We start from the raw sequence: 21,692 nt of genomic DNA, 5'->3' as shown, positions 1-21,692 counted from the left end.
CTTAGAGCACCACGTGTTAGCACCCAGATTACTCCCTGATGTGATTTCCACTTGTCCTAGAAGCATGAGCCACTGGAGGAAGTGACCAGGGTCCTGTGTACTTAATACCCACAGAGCAAGAATCTGCCACCTCTTTAACTTTCCGTAAAGTAAGATATAACGTTTGTGATAACCATGTTAGTGTTATTTAAAGATTGTGCATTTGAATCTTTCTCTTTTGACCTGAGTTGAGCCTGTGACGGTAGAAGGAGAAACTGATACTTTAGGGAATTAGGATCCCTGTCTAGTTCCATTCGGCAAATACTTGTCAGATGCCTTCCCTTGGCTTGGCCTGCGCTAAGTGCCGGGAAGCAAAGCTGAAAAGACACGGCCTCTTCTGTTGCTCACAGCCTCGTAGGAATGAGGACACGTAAACGGATACTTAGCTGGCTGCCGAGGAGGAATGATCAAAACTCTCTCTGGGGTCAGGGACAGGGAAATGACATAAGGACAAGGCAGAGGAAGCGGCATGTAGGCTGGGTGCTGAGGAACAAATAAGGGTTCAGTAGGGTTGACAAGGGGGAGAAGGGTATTCTAGACAGAGGAAACAACTTGTGCAAAGCCTCGGAGGGGAGAGGCAGCCTGCGTGTTCAAAGAACTCCAGTCACCAGTTCCGCCGTGGGTGTGTTAGGTGCAGGGTAGGGGCTGGGAAAGATGAGTTTAGGAAATGGGACCTCTGAGGGGTTGGGGAGACATTCAGAAAGTGGTCTGTTCCTTGCAATTGGTCACATAGGTCTGGAGCTCAGGAGAGAGGTAGGAGGTGACCACTGTAGCATGGTAGTGAGAACAGGGGAGAAGGCATGGCCTGGGGGAGAGGGTGAAGAGTAAAAGGAGGACAAGGCCTGGGGACACCAGTATTGAAAGGGTGACAGTGGAAGAGGAGGTCAGGAAGGAATGACTTCAGGTTGTGTAAACATCTCAATCTGCAGCTCATCTGCTAGTTTTACTTGTGGTGAAATAGGCCAGTGGTTTTACAGTGTGATTTCCCCAGAAACTGATGCTCGCAATAACTTTTGAGTAGTGCTAGCCAGGTTCAGGAGCAAATGGTCCTTGGCCAGAAAACCGAGAGCTTGGGGAAGTATCTATTAGGAGGTAGGTAAGTTGAAATGTTTTTAAGGACCCTGAACAAGCTTTCATTTTGTTGTGTAATTCCAGATCAAGGTAAGGTACACTGCTTTCTTTAAAAATACAGACTTCAGGCCTTTGCCAAGGATTTTGTGACCACCTGTGATTCTGGGAGCTTAGTGACTTCAAGAGTTCCTAATGTTATGAACCTAGAGGGTATCATGCTTAGGGAAATAAGTTAGAGAAAGACAAATATTGTATGATATCACTTATATGTGGAATCTAAAAAATAAAACAAACTAGTGAATATAACAAAAAAGAAACAGACTCAGATATAGAGAACAAACTAGTGGTTACCAGTGGGGAGAGGGAAGGGGGCAAGAAAGGGGTAGAGGATTAAGAGGTATAAACTACTATGTATAAAATAAGCAAGCTACAAGAATATATTATACAACACGGGGAATATAGCCAATATTTTATAATAACTATAAATGGAGTATAATCTATAAAAATTTTGAATCACTATGTTGTATACCTGAAACTGATATAACATTGTAAATCAAGGATATTTCAACTAAAAAAAAAAGTTCCTAATGTTGACTCCGCTGGGTAGTGTCTTACATAGTCCCCAAAACTGTGAGGAAGTCGTGCATGCTGTTTTGGATTGTAATCACTTGTCATGGAGCTTGGTGACTATTAGAAACATAAACACAGAATTTCAGAGATGGAGGATCTTTAAAAACACTTTGTCTAGGGCTTCCGTGGTGGCGCAGTGGTTGAGAGTCCGCCTGCCGATGCAGGGGACACGGGTTCGTGTCCTGGTCCGGGAAGATCCCACATGACGCGGAGCGGCTGGGCCCGTGAGCCATGGCCGCTGAGCCTGCGTGTCCGGAGCCTGTGCTCCGCAATGGGAGAGGCCACAACAGTGAGAGGCCCACGTACCGCAAAAAACAAAACAAAACAAAACAAAAAACACACTTTGTCTAACTCCCTGGTTGGTAGGTGAAGCTGAGGCTGAGAGGTGAACCAACCTCACACAGTAGAATGGAAGGAGCACACACTGGTCTGAGGATCATGAGACCTCATTCTACTCCTGCCACTGCTTTCCAGTCTGTACCTCTGTAACGCAATGATGTTAACACCTACAGTACCCACTTCAAATGAGGTAGCACCCATGAAAGCATTTTCAAAGTGGTGTGCACAATACAGGAGTAGTTATTAGTATTGTTATGTTATGAGTAGTAATTTTACAGCACGCTGAGAGGTGTCATTATCTTCATCCTCCCTTTGAACAATCCACCAACATCATCAAGATTATTAAGCACTTAATTGTACATGAGGCTGTGTTAGCTTTTTATTTTGGAGAGAGTTGTATTTCTGTTTTCCCAGGAGCCTTTTTTTTTCCAATTATGCATTTTTTTTCTTATACCTTTTTAAAATTGTAGTTGATTTACAATGTTATGTTAGTTTCAGGTGTACAGCAAAGTGATTCACTTATATATATATATATTATATATATATATATATATTCTTTTTCAGATTCTTTTCCATTATAGGTTATTACAAGATATTGACTATAATTCCTTGTGCTATACAGTAGGTCCTGTTATTTTTCTATTTTTTATTTTTAAAGATGTTGAGGGTAGGAGTTTATTAATTTATTTATTTATTTTTGCTGTGCTGCGTCTTCGTTTCTGTGCGAGGGCTTTCTCTAGTTGTGGCAAGTGGGGGCCACTCTTCATCGCGGTTCTTCATCGCGGTACGCGGGCCTCTTACTATCATGGCCTCTCTTGTTGCGGAGCACGGGCTCCAGACACGCAGGCTCAGTAGTTGTGGCTCACGGGCCCAGCCGCTCCACGGCATGTGGGATCTTCCCGGACCAGGGCACGAACCCATGTCCCCTGCATTAGCAGGTAGATTCTCAACCACTGCGCCACCAGGGAAGCCCCTATTTTTCTATTTTATATACAGTAGTGTGTATCTGTTAATCCCAAACTCCTAATTTACCACTCCCCACTCCCCAACCCCCAAGTTGAGTACCTGAGTGCACCCCAAAGAAAGATTTTTAACAAATAAACAGAGAAGGAGCAAGCACCCATTGGTGAGCTCTGCCCACGCTGCGGCCCTCGCCTCTGTGTGCGATCCTTCCCCACCAGAGAGGCAGGAAAGCCAAGATCCCCGAGCCAGCCCTTCACATCCGTTCTCACCACCGAATCAGCATGGTGGGTCGTCTCTCCTTGGCTTCCTGAGATTTCCTGATGATCCTCTCTTTGGAACGTAAGGTCAGCACTGTTCCTGGAACTGGTGTCTGCTGGATAGTTTACTTGCCCTTTTGTTTCTTCCCTTCAGAAGGAAATGCTTTCTGAATGCCTTCTTACCTTTTTAAGTAGAAGGTATTATTATCATTCCCTGTCTGTAGAAGCTGTTTGGATGCCCATTTATGTAACACTAGAGAGTCATAGATGTTCAAGACCTGGGGGCTTCGTATGGTATAATAACGTCAGTGCGTCCTCTGAATTCGGGGTGAGGGGTGTTCTTGTCTGTCGTTCAAGGAGAGTGAGGGGTTGAACAGGATGGGCACCAACATCTTACCCAGTGTAACTCCTAACCCAGTATTACTTTCCTTCCTCTCACCCTTCCCATCATCATCTTTACCCCCACCCCCAAGATTGGGTAGCCATACACCCAAAACTCAAAAGTCCTCCCAAATTTCACATGAGCTTGGATAGAGAGCTGAGAACTCGCGTGTGAGAACACTCCCCACGGAGCACAGAGTTGCGGGAGGAGGCGAGGGGGGCACACAGCTTTTAGCCCAGTTTTCTACTTGAAAAAATTCCCAAGTCATTAACCAGTGATCCTGACAGCTGAAAATAACCATAGTATTCACCCCAAAATGTACAGCGGAAGACTTTTTCTTGCTTGTCCTTTTGTCTCTCATGTCTCATCTTCGCTGTGAAGGGGTGTGTGTGTTAAATGCTCACACGTGCATGTTCCAAAAGCAAGACCATCCTCCCCTCCCCCCTCAGAGAACAGGTTGTAAAAACTGGCAACACCCACAGAAGGTAGCACAGGAAAGATACATAAAGATACACACTCGTGTGTGAAAAACAGACCTAGACTTTCTAGATTGCTGACCTTAAAGATGATTTTTTAATTGTTTTTTTTTTTTTTACTTGGTTTTGGTATAAATACACGTTTTCTGTTGGCCACCATGTTACCGAGTTTCCTAAACTGGCACTGAATTATCCCAAAACGTGAATAATCATGACACAGACGAAAATGTACGGTTTGCTTAGAGGTTCTGCAGTTGCGCTGAGCTTTGGCCTCATCAGCTCCAGAAAGACTTGAGGGAGTCCTCGTGAGTCCCCAGAGCTTAGGAAGGTGATGCCCTCTGTCTCTGAGGTGAGCATGCCTTTGTGCTAAATCATCTCCGGTGAGAGATCACAAGGCGCCAGTGCTGACTTGGGTGAGGTCAACGCCCTTTTCTCGGGGCTCACACAGGTGGCCAGGTTAAATAAGTGCTGAAAGGAGTTTGCTGCATTCTCCTGAGTCACCTTTGTCAGTTCGGGAGGCATTGTAAACTTGGCCTCAGAAGGAGATTATAGCATGCTTTCGCTCCTAAGCTTTACAGAAATTAAGCTGTGTGTTTGCATGTGGGCTTATCTGTCATCACGCCTATCAGATTTCATCCTCTGTGCGTTGCCTGCAGGAGTCTCGTCTGCCTCTGTGTACAGAGAAGGAACCACAAGTAATTTGGGATCCTCTTTTAGCCCTGAGTGTGTCTCACATCTGTTACCAGGCAATTGACCAGAGCGGCACTGGGCTTGATCCTCTGCATTTCCTCCTCCCCTCCTGGCAAAGATTGGAATGGTCAAGGCAGCAGCCAAAGGTGGTCAGCCAGGAGGGGGCTGAGGAAGTGGAGGGAAAACTGGGACCAGGGTCATGCAGAGGACCCAGCTCTCCATCGTTAGAGCCAATTTTTGAAATAGCGTTACAGGGAAAATCCAAAAGTAAGTTACTAAAAGGTCCTTTAAAAAGAGGATGGTTAACATGAAGCCTGGCAGCCCCTGCCCTTTGCCGGGACTGGAGTTCCCATATGAGGAAATGGAGCTTCAGGCTTCTTACTGAAACTAACACCTTCAGAAATGGACCATTTATTCACAGATAGGCCAGGCTAGTGTTGGCAGAAAACAGAAAAATACTGATCTTCCTAGAGGCTTCATTTTTGGCATTCTTTATCATTTTATTAAAGTTACTATTCTCAACTTCCTTCCCCCATTTTAGATTGTTTAGGACCTCTATTCTTAGGAAACTTACATTTTATCTGTGACTAGCAGCGTGAAGAATTTTTTTTTTTAATGAAGTATTAATACCACATGACTCTTTAATCTTCCTATCTCAGATAGAAGCATAAAGATATCAGGTTTTGTAAAATGAGCATGGAAATCTCTTCTATGTAGGGGTTTGCTAACTGATGCCTGCGGGTCAGAAGAGCTTTTTGTTTTAAGTTGGAAAAACTCTAAGGAACACACTTAAAAACTCTAAGTAGTGCACTTTGTTTTCTTTCATTTGTCCCTTCCAGTGATCAAAGAGCATTAACTTTTAGCAGGTGGTGCTTAGGTTTGGTTTGGACACCCAAGATAATGTGTATCCAGGATAAAGAAGGGTGTTGCCCTGGGTTTCATCGGGAGGAAATAAAGACCTTGTGTAGTACGCCTCTGGAGGATCCTTCTTTAGCACTTGCTTCCTTTCAATAGCTGCACTTTGGGGGATCACAGCTATCAGGTGAGCTTCCTTTTCCTTCAACACTTGGGAGTTATTGGAGAGCAGTGAAACCCTCACCATTAGTCAGAGATGCTCGGGTCTGGTTTGCCAGGAATAAAACCTTCTTGGCCAACAACACTGGCATTGGCACAAGGGCCCGACCTTGGGCTTCTGTCTCTGAGACTCATCTCTGATCTTAAACTTTTTTTAACCAGTGTTATCAGATGACCTTAGTGAAGCTACTGAGATGGCTTGGGTTTCAGGGGAAGCTATAATGAGTATAAAACACAGGCAAGGCAGAGTGTTAAGAGCATTGATAAGGAATAAGTATATGCCCATGTAAAGGCTGCTGGATTCTAATCAGAGACAGGATGGAAAATATAGCCAACAAACCTGCAACAGATTTTAGCACTATTCCTGCCCCAGTGCAGAAAGAGAAAGAGGACAGGGCATTTTTGTACTTGTTTCCATTAGGAGGGAATGAAGTGCACTGTAGACCGTCTCTGGAGATATCTCACAGAATATTCTGATGTGGCTCAGGTAAGACATTGATCCGTTGGTGTGTTCAAATATACTTACATACGCACCTGCCCACTCCTTCAGTAACTAGCTCTGGAGATCAGCTTAAACATGTTTTATTTCATTTTTATAAAGCAAGTCCGCTTCAGACCCAAGGAAAACATGGCATCTTCAGCTGAGGGAGGTACAGTTATCTTCAAAAGTTTTCTAATTCCAAATAGAGAAGAAAGGATACGACTGTAGACTGTTGATGTAGGCACAGAGCCTGGAGGACATTGCTCTCCCCTCGCACCTGACGACAGATGGGTCATTCAGGTGGTTCTTTCAGTGTCTCCAGTAAGACAGTCCCGCTCCTCCCGGGGAAGCGCCTTCTCTCACTGAATGGCATTGAGTATTAGAAATTTTTGTTTTAATTTTCCTTATGACATCCTTACATACACTCCTTTAACTTCCACTCCCCATACTTATTTCTCCCATTTAGAACCGTCTCTTCTGGCCAACAGCACTTCCATTATTTGAAACTATCAACAGTGGCATCTGTCTTTTCTTCTCCAATATAAAGACCCCAGTTGTTGGAAATAAAACCAGGTGGTCAGAATGAAGGATTCCTTGGGTTCAAGACTATTCCTTTTCTCTCCCTTCTCTTAGCACCTGCTCTGGGTGTACATCTCCATCCCTTCTCCCTCCATAGAGTCAGAGAAAGAAGAATAGCTTGTGGGCCAGCAAAGGAAGTACAGCATAGGTAAACACACACAGTGCTGTGCATTCTTACCTGGGCATCATCCCAGGATTGCTCCTGACCTGTCACTGCTCTTTCATCCACAATCCAAATGAGAAGATTGGTAAACCTCAAAAAGAGGTTTAGCATAGTGACTGAGGGCAAAGGCTTTTACTGTTAGATAGGCCTGGCTTCAAATCTCAGCTCTACTGCTCCCAAACTGTGTGGCCTGGGGCAGGTTCCAGGTGGGTCTGTTCCTCAGTTTCCCTATTTTTTTTAAATTTTTATTGGAGTATAGTTGATTTACAATGTTGTGTTAGTTTTAGGTGTACAGCAAAGTTCATCAGTTATACATATACATATATCCACTCTTTTTTAGATTCTTTTCCCATACAGGTCATTACAGAATACTGAGTAGAGTTCCCTGTGCTATACAGTAGGTCCTTATTAGTTATCTATTTTATATATAATAGTGTGTATATGACAATCCCAATCTCCCAATTTATCCCTCGCTCCCTTTCCCCCCTGGTAACCAGAAGTTAGTTTTTTACATCTGTGAGTCGATTTCTGTTTTGTAGATAAGTTCATTTCTACCATTTTTTTAGATTCCACATATAAGCAATAGCATATGATCTTTGTCTGGCTTACTTTACTCAGTATGACAATCTCTAGGTCCATCCATGTTGCTACTAATGGCATTATTCTGTTCTTTTTTATGGCTGAGTAATATTCCATCTTCTTTATCCATTCCTCTGTCCATGGATATTTAGGTTGCTTCCGTGAGCTGGCTATTGTGAACAGTGCTGCAACGAACATTAGGGTGCATGTATCTTCTCAAATTATGGTTTTCTCAGGGTAGATGCCCAGTAGTGGAATTGGGTCATATGGTAGCTCTATTTTTAGTTTTTTAAGGAACCTCCATACTGTTCTCCATAGTGGCTGTATGAATTTACATTCCCACCAACAGTGCAAGAGGGTTCCCTTTTCTCCACACCCTCTCCAGCATTTATTGTTTGTAGATTTTCTGATGGTGGCCATTCTGACTGGTGTGAGGTGATACCTCATTGTAGTTTTGATTTGCATTTCTCTAATAATTAGCAGTGTTGAGTATCGTTCCATGTGCCTCTTGGCTATTTTTATGTCTTCTTTGGAGAAATGTGGCTGGCACTGGTGGTTGCCAGCTGTATGCCCACCACCGCAGCTGGCAGGAAGGGGTATGAGAGGAGAAGGTTGCTGACTAGTCTTCGTAACGAGGTCAGACTCTACCTGTGATAGTGGCAAAACACAGAGACACAGGAGGCTGCAACATACACAAGCATGCATTTTATCCACCCCAGGGTGGCCTTCATGGCCGTGAACCATACTCTGTTCTGTGTCCTGTGTTCCTTCTCTGCACTCCCTCCTCAGGACTCTCTGTAGAGTCATAAAATTCCTTCTTCCTGACTAGGAGCATCTCCCTGGAATACTGATGGGGATGTCCTATGGCATGCTTACCAGCACTATCTGCTAACTCTCTGCCCTTTGGTCCGAAGTTGAATGAAAGGAAAAGGTCCTTTTGTTTGCCCAACAGCCAAATCCATCTGTTAAGTAGAAAATACAGTGTTCTCTCTCTCCTGGAAGAAAATCTCGTTAGATTAATGGCCCTATTTATATAACTAGTCCTCTTCCTATGAAATCAGATTTTGGAAGGAAATATACTTGTAGTCATTGCCTACGTTTGAATGAGTTTTAGAGTACATTTGGACCCTGTTATCTCTAGACACATTGTTAACATGGGGTGAGTTTGAACTCTATCCTCTGGAACATCTGAAAACTCAAAACCAAAGCCGCCTCAGGTGTAGCAGAGCCCACAAGACGTGACAAGTGCTATAGCTGACCTCAGAATTATAGGAAAGTGTTGCACTGCACCCTTCACCCTGCGCTCAGCACTTCCCTTCTGTTGTGAAAGCAGATACAACTGCACGTTAAAACCTGCGTATCATCTGTATTCTTACTTTCAATTGTCTTTAGAAATCTTTGCTGTCAGAAAAATTGTTTTTCACTGAGACCATCACTACCACCCCCCTGTTGGAGTCTGGGGCTGTGAAGGTAGAAACAGACCTTGGTTCCTTTTCCTGGCTGCAAAGTATGAGAGAGAGAGAGACAGAGCCAGATAAGCCTCGGGGCCAAGGCTCACCTCAGATGTTCATCTCTCAGAGGCTTTTCAGTCCATACCCCTGTCTTTAGGTCGGACAGGGTGGCCCTCCAAGTGGTTTAACAAGATCTTGCTGAAACTCACTAGCTTTGGTTGAAGGCTTGCTCTTGTGCCAGGTATTTTACACTGATTATCTCATTTACTCATTATCATATTAGGATATACAGAAAAGTCTCCATTTTATAGTTGAGGAATCTGAGGTCCAGGGAAGTTAATACATTTGTCCAAAGTCACACAGCTCATCAATGGGAGAACTGGCATCCAGACACAGCAGTGAAGCTGCAGGGCCTCACCAGTTCCCCTCTGGGCCCTCCATATCAGAGGAGCTCTTATATCCTTTATGATCCGTCCCTGGCTGGCTGGAGGCTTGGCAGGACATTCCTGTACAGACCTGGCCTGCATTGCTTATGTTTCTTCAGGAAGGTGCCTGGATGACTGCTTTCCCCTGTGGTCATGCCTTCTCTGCGGCCTTGAAGGAACTGTTGTTTCTCATTCTCTGGGCAGGTGTGCTTCTGATTCCTTCTGGATCCTCTAGAGAAATTCCACTTTCACGAGGGCCACAGGAGGAAGGGGAATATGAAACGAGTCCACACATTCTTGCCCCTGCTCTCCAGTTAGCTGGAGACTTACATTCGGGGTGGAATCAGATTTTCCACCCTGGCCTCCTCCCTCTTTGCGGCTTATAACGTGCTTTCATTGACCCTAGCAGCCATTCTGCTTCCTTTAGTAAATGTGTCCAGAATCTTCCATGGAGTCACTTTATTTTCCTCTTTGGCTGACTTCCCCATTGGGACCACAGTCGGGGAGAAGGTCAGTTGAGGTGAGGCAAGCTTTCAGTATGACCTTAGACACAGCTGAGTGATGGCTGTAAACGCCACGGTTGTTAACTTGTTTGGCATTCGGGTCCCAGTAGGGGCATAAGCAAACAGAGGAAGTTTTCTGCAACGGGATCGTGCCGTCACCATCACAGCAGCAGGAACACCGTGTTTAAGGCGAGTCCTGGGCCTGGCCTAGGGCAGTGAACCCCTCCTGTCCCCAACCCCATACCCCTCCACCGACATGTACTGTGAAAGATTCCAGGCCTGGGACTGATGTTCAGTGTTCCCTGAACTTCCCACCTCTGCATCTTTGTAGGAGGGAGGGGTTAGTCACAGAGGAGCTATAACCCTCCCCGCCCAGACTTCCACGCCCTCAGCACCACCCATCACCCCTCCTCCTGCCCGGAATGGTCCCTGTGCTGGTTTCTGTTCCGTGGTCTTCATCCTGCTCTGGCTTTCTCATGAGCTCCTGCTGCCACCCCGGCCTTCTTTCCACCCTATGCCAGGGCTCGGAGCCAGGGCTCAGGCATGCGGGGAGCCAGCCAGGTATGAGGCCGAGGGGAGTGGTGGGAACAGGGGGTCACCCGCCCCAGCTAATGAGGCAGCCACTGCTCAACTCCAGGTCATTTTCACCAAGAAGAAGTGCAGGTCCAATGTTCCAGAATATTCCATCTTCCAAGGGAATTTGGAAAACTTGACTTTCATGTGTGTGATGTGACATTTGCTACTTTTTAAATGTTTGACAAGTAGTTAAAATGATTTTAGAAACACTCTATGTGGGCCAAATAAAATGTCTGTGGCCTGGAGCTGCTCTCAGTTCTATTCTCTCTCCCTCCACCTCTGTCCTCCCAGCATCAGCTCTTTCTCACCAAACGGTGATGGCCCTAGGTGTCAGACCTCTCACCCTGGCCTGCACCCCAGGCTTACAGGGCTAGTCAGCTCCTGGAGGATGTTTGCGCATCTCAGATGCAAAGCTGAGCTCACCAACCTCCCAGATCTGCAAGACCTTGAGAAATGGTAGATGTTTTTGTTTTCATCCCTTTGACCAAAGTTACTACCGCTACTACTACTATACTTCTGTTAACACTAATACTCCCAACAATAATCAGTCTCTCTTTTGTTATCCTTTTCTGTCCCTCAACAGCCGGAGAGGACCCTGGGACCTGGCTGTCCTCCTGCCCCTTCCCCCCAGCTCCAGGCAGTGTGGAATGTGCTCATTTTTCTTCCACAAGCTCCCCAGGACCTGCGCCCCTCTTTTCCTTTACACTAACCAGAAAATCTAGTTTCCAGACTTGTCGTGTCTTCTCGGCTGTCGTCTCAGCCTCCTAACTAGTCAGCCCCCTACCCACAAATCTCTTACCCCTCCATGAGGGATTTTTCCATCCCATCGTGGCTAGAGTCATCCCTGGGTCACAGGGCAGCTCTCGTCATTCACCTCTTCGTACGCTTTCGTCGGGTCCTGCTGGCTGCCCCACAGTTCCTCGGCCGTCCTTTCACGGCAGCCCTACCACCCTATAGGCTCCCTCACCAACGTGGCCGGTGGTTGCCTACCACTGTGCCAACTGCGTTCTCAGGCGTGACTGCCCTCTTCCTTCCTGGCTCTGTTAATTCTATGTATCTGCCTCATGTCAGCAACTGTCATCTCTTCTGGGAGGCCATCGCCTGCCCTCTCACCACCAGCCCCCAATGCGATTTTCCCAGTCTCTCTCCGAAGCTCCCGCTGCACTTGGCAGTGTCTCTCTTCCTTTCGTCCAGCTGCGTTACAGATAAAGTGTGCTTGCCTCGGCCCCTTCTCTTGATCAGCTCCTTCTTGGGGGGAGACACTGTCCTTGTCATCCATGTACCCACCCCCTATGAGGCCTAGTGCACTGCCTTGCATAGACACCTACAAACCTTTGTAAATTGAATTTTTTTATGTGGAGAATGAATATCTTGAGCCCTTTAGATACAGCCAAAGTTAATACTGCTGGGCTTCCCTGGTGGCGCAGTGGTTGAGAGTCCGCCTGCCGATGCAGGGGACGCGGGTTCGTGTCCCGGTCCGGGAAGATCCCACATGTCGCGGAGCGGCTGGGCCCGTGAGCCATGGCCGCTGAGCCTGCGCGTCCGGAGCCTGTGCTCCGCAACGGGAGAGGCCACAACGGTGAGAGGCCCACGTACCACAAAAAACAAAACTGCTTGGTTATTTGAAAGGATTTATCAGAATTCTAAGCATAAGCTAGTGAAAGGGCCATTCTGCCTGACTCCATTCCCAGGGATGAAGTTTATAGAGGAGAGCAGCCACTATTTGGTCTCCTGTTCCTTGGGCAGTGCTTTTCCACGGTGCCCCTTGGGAGGCTGGCTTGCGTGCCGGGGCAGGGAAAAATGGGCAAAGTTGTTCAGACACCAGGGCTTCTGCCACCCTGGCATCAAGAGCCCCACACTGTTCCTCTTGCCCAGAAGAACAAGTTGTACTCACACATTCACAAGGTGTCCTCTGCTCGCACCGTTGGCAGGCCTGGGAGTTTCCCACAAGCCATCTGGGTCTGTTCTGCTGTCCTTGTAGCTTGAGTTTTTTGCAGCATTTTTTGTTTTTGTTAATTAGCTCTTAGAATAGACATGGCTATTCCATCAGGGATTGTATCCTATTGACTTTCCTAAGGAGAGAATCTACTCATTTCTTTTGTATATTTATTTTCCCCTGCCTTTCTGAGTTGCACAGACTTATCTGGGGAGAGCCCACGCAGCATGAGCTCCTAGCTCTTTCAGAGCGGAGTTGTTTATGAGATATATTTCCTAAGTCTACGCTGATCACCGTGCGTGCCCAGAGTGCTAACTGCTGTGGAGCTCTGAAAGCTGCTTTTACTTTCGAGCTCCACGTCCCAATTCAGCGCCACCAGGCCTTTCATTCCTTGTCTCTAGGAAAGAGGAGAAACCATTAAACCCCATCCGTGTCTTCAGTTTTTACTGGCTCCCCTTGGAAGCTTTTTTAGCATTTTATGAGGTCTGTCCTGTCAGATTTGCTTAGGGACTTCGGCAGCCTCCTCCCTCCACCTGATCCCGTTCACCTGAAGCAATCCACGAGGTCTTGCAGCTTTGGACACCTGACATGGCAGGGCTGCTCACCTCCCAACCCTACCCTTTCTTGTGTGCACCTTCAAGATTTTTTCCAAAATACTGTGTAAATTCCACTCCAAAGCCATTTCTATGAACACATCATTACTTTTGTGTTCATAAATCAGACTTGGAAAGGGGTTCTTGGGGACTGTTATAAATTCATTTAAAGATAACTTGATTGAAAGTTTTTAAAAAGTTCTTATCCAAGGCAATTTTCTTTTGATAATGGGAAATTAGCTTATGTGTCTTTAAAATTGAAAATGACATTCTGGCCATGAAAAGTGAATTATCCTATACTGGTCTTTGGTCAGGATACGATCAGAATGCCTTTATTGACCACTCTGGGAAAGGAGGGTTAGCCCAAAACATCTTGATAGGAGCTCAGCTGCGAGGAAGTGCCCAACTGATATAAATACAGAGGATTTATATACACACATTCCTTGAATGTATGGCAGTGCTTTTAAATTTTGGACTATGTGGCAAGAGTCCCAGTTATGAGACATTTCAAAATGGAGGGGCAGGAGAGAAGGGAGCATCTCAAAGGAAAAAAACTTTTCACTCAAAACTGTGATATCTTTGTTGCATAATAAAAGCGGCCAACTTTGTTTTTCCTGGAGCCCGAACACAGAACTTTAAGTTTTTCACCCTTGCGGCTTCTTCACACAGCTCTTCAGAAAAATGACTCTCATTCTTCTCTCTGTGGTCTTGTCAGAGAGTGGGAATCCTGGCCGGCTGGCTGGGTCTCTCAGAAGAATGGCACAGCTGTTCTGAAAAGTAGCCCCATTCATAAGATGCCGGCTGTCCACAACTGCAGTGCTAGAGAAAAGCACACTATTTTATAAAGCGTTTCTTTTCTTTAAAGAGGAAAAAAAATATACATGGTATTTACAGGACAGAAAACCGGGCCCCTCGGTTTTATTTTCGGTGCCACGTCTGAAATGGAAGTGGGGAAGGCCATAAATACACATGAGCAATTTGCGCCTCGTGTAAAGGAAAATTGCGCCTTTACGGGATGATTCATGGTGGCTGTGCCGCTGGGAAAATTCAGCCGGTTAAGCCAGATCAGCCGGAAAACCTCACATCGGCTCTTCTGCCAGAGCGAATGCCTACCGTCTTGTGACATACTTATTGTCTAGGATTGAATGATTGACTCTCTTTCTCTCCCTCTCAGTTCATGACCAAGAACCCCACTATGCGCTTGGGCAGCCCGAGTCTGGGTGGCGAGCATGCCATCTTGCGACATCCTTTCTTTAAGGAAATCGACTGGACCCAGCTGAACCATCGCCAAGTAGAACCGCCTTTCAGACCCAGAATTGTAAGTTGTCCAAGACCACCTTAGTAGACCTTCTTCTTTCTTAAAACGTCTCAGTGTTTCACTGAGCAGCCCGGTGGTCCCCTGGGGAATGATCAGACCGGAAGCTCAGCCTGCCGCTCTGCAAGGTACTTCACCCAGGAGGAGGCTGGGCTCCTTGCCCCTGAGGCAACGTCTCTGTGTGTGTGTGTGCCAGGGTTACTTCTCCAAAAGTTTTTACCTCTTGCTTGCCCTGGCCCCATCCTCTCTTAATTTAAAATTTCCTGGGGTCTAAGAAGGCTTGAAACTTTCCAGGTTTCCCCAACGTTGTTCCTAGCTGCTTTCCTTACGCTCCTTAGGGTGCCTTTCCCAAGCCCCCAAGAAAGTAGAGAGGCCATGGAATGCTCCTCAAAGCCCTAAGCCTGGCTCCCTGGCTTGGAGAGCTCAGGTCTGTAACAGCTACTGCAGCACAGGGCTCAGGGCAGAACAGGCCGAGTCCTCTTTGACTAGGAAATACTGGGAGCACCTCACTAGGAAGTGAGGCAGCTGAGTGGGGTGGCGTTCCTGAGGGTGGTCCAGCTCTCGGTCTGAGAGCTAAGCTCCTTCTCATGGGTGGGTCAAGAGAACCACAATGGGAAGGCAGAGAAGCTGGGCTGGCAGTACTTCAAGAGTTAGGGGGACGAGGGGTGCTCAAAGGCAGAGAGAAAACTATCATTGACTCAAGGAAGAGAAGTAGGAGGTCTCACAATGGTAAAAATGATCTCTCCAGCGTTAGTTTATGAAGATGTAAAATACACATTTCCAAGCGTCATTAGCTTCATCTGTAACAGCCTGCTAGGTTGCGACACAGAGACAAAGCCACTTCCTTTAATGGACATCCCCCTGCCAGCCCCTCTGGGAGGAGGGAAAGCTTTGCCAGCAGGGCAGAATGAATCTGACTATTGAGTAAAGTGAGAGGCATTTGTTCCCTAAACTCAGCATTTCCAAGAAGTCTTTCAAGAAAATCTCTTCAAGCATCTAGACCTTTGTAAGACAGGAGGTGGGGCAAGCGTGACTTTGCTCTACCTCTGTTGGTTTATGTGCCTCTCCATTAGGCCTGCTGAGAAGTGGTACCTCAGTGAAATGGGGAGGGTGAACCAGCTGGCTGGGTCAGGTGAGCACATTAATTTTTCAGTTTCCCAACCTAAGGCTGGCCTGCTCAGCAAGATTTTTGTGGGGTTAGTGAATTGGCGGTTACCAAATGCCCTAGTAATACACAATGCAGTAGAAGTAGTATAAACACTGTTTAACCGATCGTCATAACTGTGAATAACACTACCGAGAGAGCTGCAGGGCAGGCCTCTGAACTCATTGAAATGGGCTAAGTCCTGTGGAAGATGACTAAACCTCAAGTGCATAGAATCTGAAATTTCCCTTGTTTCCTTTTTGACAGAAATCCCGAGAAGACGTCAGTAATTTTGACCCCGACTTCATAAAGGAAGAACCAGCTTTAACTCCAATTGATGAGGGACATCTTCCTATGATTAACCAGGATGAGTTTAGAAACTTTTCCTTTGTCTCTCCAGAATTGCATCCATAGCCGTATGGGGAATGGGAGAGATGGCATGAGAATCAAAAGGGGATAGAGATTTTCCAGGAATTTCCTTTGTGGGGAACTCCTCAGCATCAGCCTTAGAACAAGAACCTTGCCTTCAGGGAGCAGGTGGAGAACTCTGTGAAGGACGGAACGTCAAGAGATCAACTACAGTATTTCAAGTCCTGAGGGAGCCATGGTCCTGGAAACAGTTGATACTGAAATGAGATTTCATGAAGAAATACACTGCTCAGCCTCTGAGTTTCCATAGCTACTTGGGGTTCGGGAGATTAACAGGAGCCAAAAGGAGAAAAGGTGTGAAGAATAAATCAGATCCTAGAACTTCTGAGCCAATCAATCAGGCGTTTTACTTCAAGGGACAAACCTAGACTTTGTATGGAGTGCCGGGCTCTTCTGTAAGCCACTGAGCCCCGAATACTGGCAGACTTCTGCAAGAAGTCTGTAAATGCTAAGGAAGAACTTGAAGAGAAGGAAAGGGATGGCTTCCAAATAGAACAATTTACTCTGAACAAAAAAGTGTGTCCATAAAGCTCATAACTTAAAGCCCCCTCCTGACAACAGATGGGCACCAAGGCAACGGCCACAGCTTATTCTTTTATCCTTACTTTCATTTAATAGATATTTATTGAGTGCCCAGTGAGACGGGGCCGCAATACCCAGCAGTGTAAACAACAGACTTGCTTTCACCAAGCTTTCATCCTTAAGTTACGTGAATGGCATTTGCGTTCTGTGAAAGGCCTCTCCACGTTGCCTACGTCATACTTTGCACATAACGTTTTTCACAGAAGGCAGCTCAATGCCCCAACAGCAACTATCCACATAATCGGCAGGTTAATCAGCAGGTGAGCTCAGGTGCTCGCTGACCTGTGGAATCTCATCATGGGGGCAATGTGCCAATATTGCTCTGGACTCATCACTGAAGAATCGCACTCCACTCGCATCCATGACCAGACTTATGGCTTATACCTTAGCAATTTATTTAAATTATATTTTAAGAGACAAAGATGTTTGTTTGGTATGCATTTTAATAATTAGAAATGGCTCTTGTAAGCAGGACATGTATCAAAGAAGGACCTTATAATATGTACCCATGTATGCAGTTGGAGAATTTTATCTGGCTGAAATAAATGCATTTTGTAACAAAAGGGATTTTTCTTGTCCAGAAGGATTTGTCCCATCCCCACTAGGAGAGGAGATATGTAATTAAAATAAGCTTTGAGCAGAATGGCTAGAACTCTTGACTCAAAGCAATGTCCTGAGAGCAAAGGTTGGCATCACATTGTGTAAGGCACTTAAATGAACGTGGCCTGTCTCTTCCTAACCACAACTTTCATTCTGAGTCAGGGTAATGACTGCTAAGCATCGCTGCCACAGAGTAACCCTCAAACTCCTAGTAGCTAGACATAGTAATTGCTTATTTCTCATCCAGTGAGAGCAAGTTCAACGGCCCTCTTCCAACTCATAACTGTGCCCTCTGATAACGCAGCTTCCAAGATTGCCATAGCAAGGGAAGGGAGAGATGGAGGCGGTGCTTACTATTTAACTACATCTCCTAGAAGGGACACACATCACCTCTGCTCACACCAGATTGGCCAGAACATGGCCTCCCTCTAACTACAAGCAGGACTGGGAATTATAGAGCAGCCAAGGGGTATCTGGGCAGAAGTGACGGTCTCTGTTGGGGATTCTTTGTTGCATCCCAACGTGAAAAATGACTCTCGAATGAAGAGAGTAGCTAGGAGCCGCCCTTTATGTTTAGCTCTTAGCAGTGCAGAAATACTCTCACCCATGCAGTTTTACTAGCTCTTCCCAGTATCCCTGTGAGGCAAGCAGCTCGTTCTACCACTATTTCCGGTGTGAATACCACGGTACATTTTACACACGAGAACAAGAGAGGCTCTGAGAAGCTGAGTTAGTTGATTACCCAAAGGTTTCAGACTTGGTAAAGAGTGGATCCGGTCTAGAGTCTAAATCTTTGATGTTCTGATCCAACAGACTTCTGGAAAGGGAGGCTCATTCTGACTTGAGGACTTTTTTTGGCCTTTGTAGCGACTTCGCAGCTCTGAAGAGCAGTGGGGCTGATGAGCTGCTGGCTATGGTTTACTCCACAGTGTAAAGAACCACAAAGAATAAAGCAGGCCCCCGTGTTCATTTACAAAATCCATTATCACAGGCCTACAGAGGACCCAAATATCTTCCAGACTCAGCAGCTTCCCTCGTCACAATCTATTCTCAAGCCTGCTACCTGGGTCCCCCAGTTCAGGTTCAGTCCATTCTTCTAAGATCACTCCAGACCTATCAGATTATCCAACAGCCAAAGCCTGCAATGATGGGATTTCCAGCGCTTCATCCCCATCGCTCTTTTATGTGAGGAGAGAGAGGAGGTACGTGATATTGACCTAAAGCTCAGTCTCCGACTCCAGGGTTAGAGCTCTGTTTCACATCTTTCATCAGTTCTCCTAAACCTCGCATCCCTTCTGAGAATCACAAGGCCACAGGTCCACACTTCCTGAGGCGGGCTGGCCACAAGCCATTTGATCAGCAGGTGCTGAGTCTGCTGGGGCTGCCCAGTTCCCTGAGCTCAGCAGGTACCATGGAGGTCAAGACGAGGTCACACTGACACGTCCCTCCCTCAAGACCATCTCGCCTCTTGCAACAGGAATCTTGAGAAATCCTCAGGCCTTATCACCCTACTCCCTCTTCCCGACACCCATTTGTCCCTACTCTCCCAAACTATTCCACGCCAACCTAAGTTAGACATGCAGCCTTGAGTATTTGAAAGAATAAACCGTAAAGCATTTGCTCTGACGTGTTGATTATCCTTTGACTGCAGAAGGGGTTTTCACTTACTAATGGCTAACATTCATTGCACATTTACTATGTATGAAGCCCTGATGCAAACACTTTCAATGTATTTACTCATTCAGTGCCCCAAGGGGTGGGTACTCTCATCTTCATTGTACAACTGGGGAAACTGAGGTATTAAGAGAGATTAAGTAACCTGTTGAAAGTCACACAAGTAAAGCAGTAGGGTCAGGATTGGGACAAGGCGGTTTAACTCCTGAGTCCCTAGTTTTAGCCCAATTTGTTGAAATTCCTCTATTAAGGCCAATTTTATTTTTCCCACTTTTGTAAGGTATTGAGAACAATAAAAAGGGTGTAGGGCTTCCCTGGTGGTGCAGTGGTTGAGAGTCCGCCTGCCGATGCAGGGGACACGGGTTCATGCCCCGGTCCGGGAAGATCCCACATGCCGCGGGGCGGCTGGGCCCGTGAGCCATGGCCGCTGAGCCTGCGCGTCCGGAGCCTGTGCTCCGCGACGGGAGAGACCACAACAGTGAGAGGCCTGCGCACCACAAAAAAAAAAAAAAAAAAAAAAGGGTGTAAACTGGATTTAGCAGAAAGCACTAGATAAGCTGCCTGCTGGGCAGGATGGTATTACTCAGCCGGTCTGCAGAACCATTTACCAGCAGTGAAACCGTGTGATTTGCATGTCAAGGGCCTGGAGCTGCTCATGCACCCCCTTAAAGGAACTGGGGCAGGTCAGAATGACGTAATCAGGACTTGGGCCGCCCCAAGGAAGAGGAAACAGTCTGGTAGTCTGGGTCATAAACCCAGACTGGATGCTGTAAACCCTGTCTGAACCCCTGCGGTAACCTCTGAGCCTTGAGGGTAAGGGTGCAGGGTGAGGGGTTCCGTTCCCTTCCTCTCCCCTCCCGGAGGAGCTTCTTTGTGTTTTGGTAACCCACCCTTGTGATCCACCCTGCTGGTAGTACAGCATCATCAGGAAAGAGGTATATAGCCCAAGTCCTACCCGGGCAGCTGCATGTTTCCAGCTACAGAGCTGATGTAACTTGGCAGTAAAGAAAAGAGTGAAATAAAAATGCCCCGTTTATCATTTGTTGATCTTAATTAGGTTCACATTGCCATAAACATATTCCAGCCACAGATCTGGCCTTGACCACACCACAGGCCAACGTCATAAAGCTTTAGGTCCTCTTTATTCCCGGATTTGGTCATCCTCATTGCTTAATCTGGCTGTGTTGACTTAAAATGACTAGGCAGCCCACTGTGATTGCCCCTGGCTCAGTGTCCTACTTCTCATTTTATGTCACCTGGGGATAAGACTCAGATACAGCTGGAGACATTTGCAGTGGAAATGAGCCCTGTGGTCATAGTTGCTCTGAACTGAGGTGTGGGTTGGACAGAACGGGTCCAAGTGCGGCTATAAATGAGGATTTGTCGTCTCCCTTCCTTCCTGTGTTGAATTAGAACCAAAGCTGAATGCCACCGTCGGCTTCTTCCTGTCCCAGCTGCCCCTCTCCCCATCACCTCCACTCCCTTGTCAGTGCTTTCTCTCCTCCCCCTCCCCTTCCACACTCTTTATTCCCTGGTGTAATAAGTCAGTTCTGTACTCTCTCTCTCCCTCTCTCATTTGATTTTTACAGCCCAGCCGGTCATACAGCCAGTTTTCCAACCACCAAGATGACATAAAATCCTGATTTGCCTACGTTATAGGCTCTTTTAGAGCCCGGAAATGGCAGCCGTCCTTCCCTTGTGTTTCTGCATCTCCAGCATCACCCCCACCGCACCCCAACCCCGTGTCAGCTACTGCCCTGGCATAGACAGCCTCTGAGTGCAGCCCTGCCTGTGCCGCCCATGGTTCTTGGAGGTAAGCCGTCACAGGAGTGAGCTGGGCAGAGCGTAGGTCTGTGTGTTAACTCTGCCTCTTAACATGTGTGCTTGGAGAAAGGGGGTCAGTTCCCCAGCCTCCCATTTTCTGGCCCACACGCTGCACTCTGGCCGGCTCGGTCCAATCCGCAAATCAGTTCAGAAGAACCTGTGACCACAGGGCTCATCTGTGAAGTGGGAGTGAGAATGACACCTGCCTGGCCCATCCTATTACTGCAGGGCTTAGATGTGATACTCTACGTGAAACCCATACTACAGGGTGGGACATAGAAAATGCTCAGTCAGTGGTAACAATGATTACTGTGAGCTATTCCAGAGGACCAAGGGAAGGTTGCATGTGACGCCCCCCAGAAAATGGGCAGAGTGGGACCCCCATGTCCTCCATCCTGCCCACCTCACCTATGGGGATGCCTGCCAGCTCCATGTTGGAGGGCTTTGTACTTTGCTAACTAGTTGGCCGCTGAGATTTCTCAGGAGACTCTTTTAAAAACTTCTCCTAGGATGTTTTGAGTCCATGCTGCCCTGATTGACATGCAGAGTCAGCATTAAGCTTGAAACTGTGCTGCTCACCCTAAAAAAAGAGACTAAGAAGTACCCATGGTTTTCCCCTAAAATGGCTCTTCTCTCAAGCCTTTCAGGAATTCTTTCGTTCTGCTGGATTTAATCTGAAGGTACATTCAACTGACTTCTGACCAAATAACACAAGAACCACACCTCAACACCAATACCTGCCGGTACCCTCTGGACCCTCAGCACGCCTGTGGACCAGTTCAGAAAAGAGAACACGTGTGCTCAAGATGTCCACTGCATCCTAGCATGCCTAAGGATTGGAAGCCAACCGTAGCGTACAGAGCCTGTTCTTCCTGGATTAAGATACCTATGAAGGTTTCTGGTAAAACCAGAGAGCA

General features: G+C 46.7%; 1 protein-coding gene across 1 annotated transcript in view; it reads left to right on the top strand.

Annotated features, from left to right (window-relative positions):
* PRKCH (protein kinase C eta) overlaps nt 1–17,230 on the top strand; it is a 223,471-nt gene extending 206,241 nt beyond the window's left edge. The window contains exons 13-14 of the mRNA XM_082649021.1: nt 14,382–14,525; nt 15,934–17,230. Of these exons, the coding sequence (XP_082505147.1) occupies nt 14,382–14,525; nt 15,934–16,080 (291 nt within the window). The 3' untranslated portion in view covers nt 16,081–17,230. The remainder of the gene's footprint in view (nt 1–14,381; nt 14,526–15,933) is intronic.
* Nucleotides 17,231–21,692: the final 4,462 nt, after the last annotated feature.

Source organism: Grampus griseus (assembly GCF_964374135.1).
Source record: "Grampus griseus genome assembly, chromosome: 2".
Taxonomy (NCBI): domain Eukaryota; kingdom Metazoa; phylum Chordata; class Mammalia; order Artiodactyla; family Delphinidae; genus Grampus; species Grampus griseus.
Note: the sequence above shows the minus strand (reverse complement) of the source record. Positions and strands in the feature narration are given on the sequence as shown.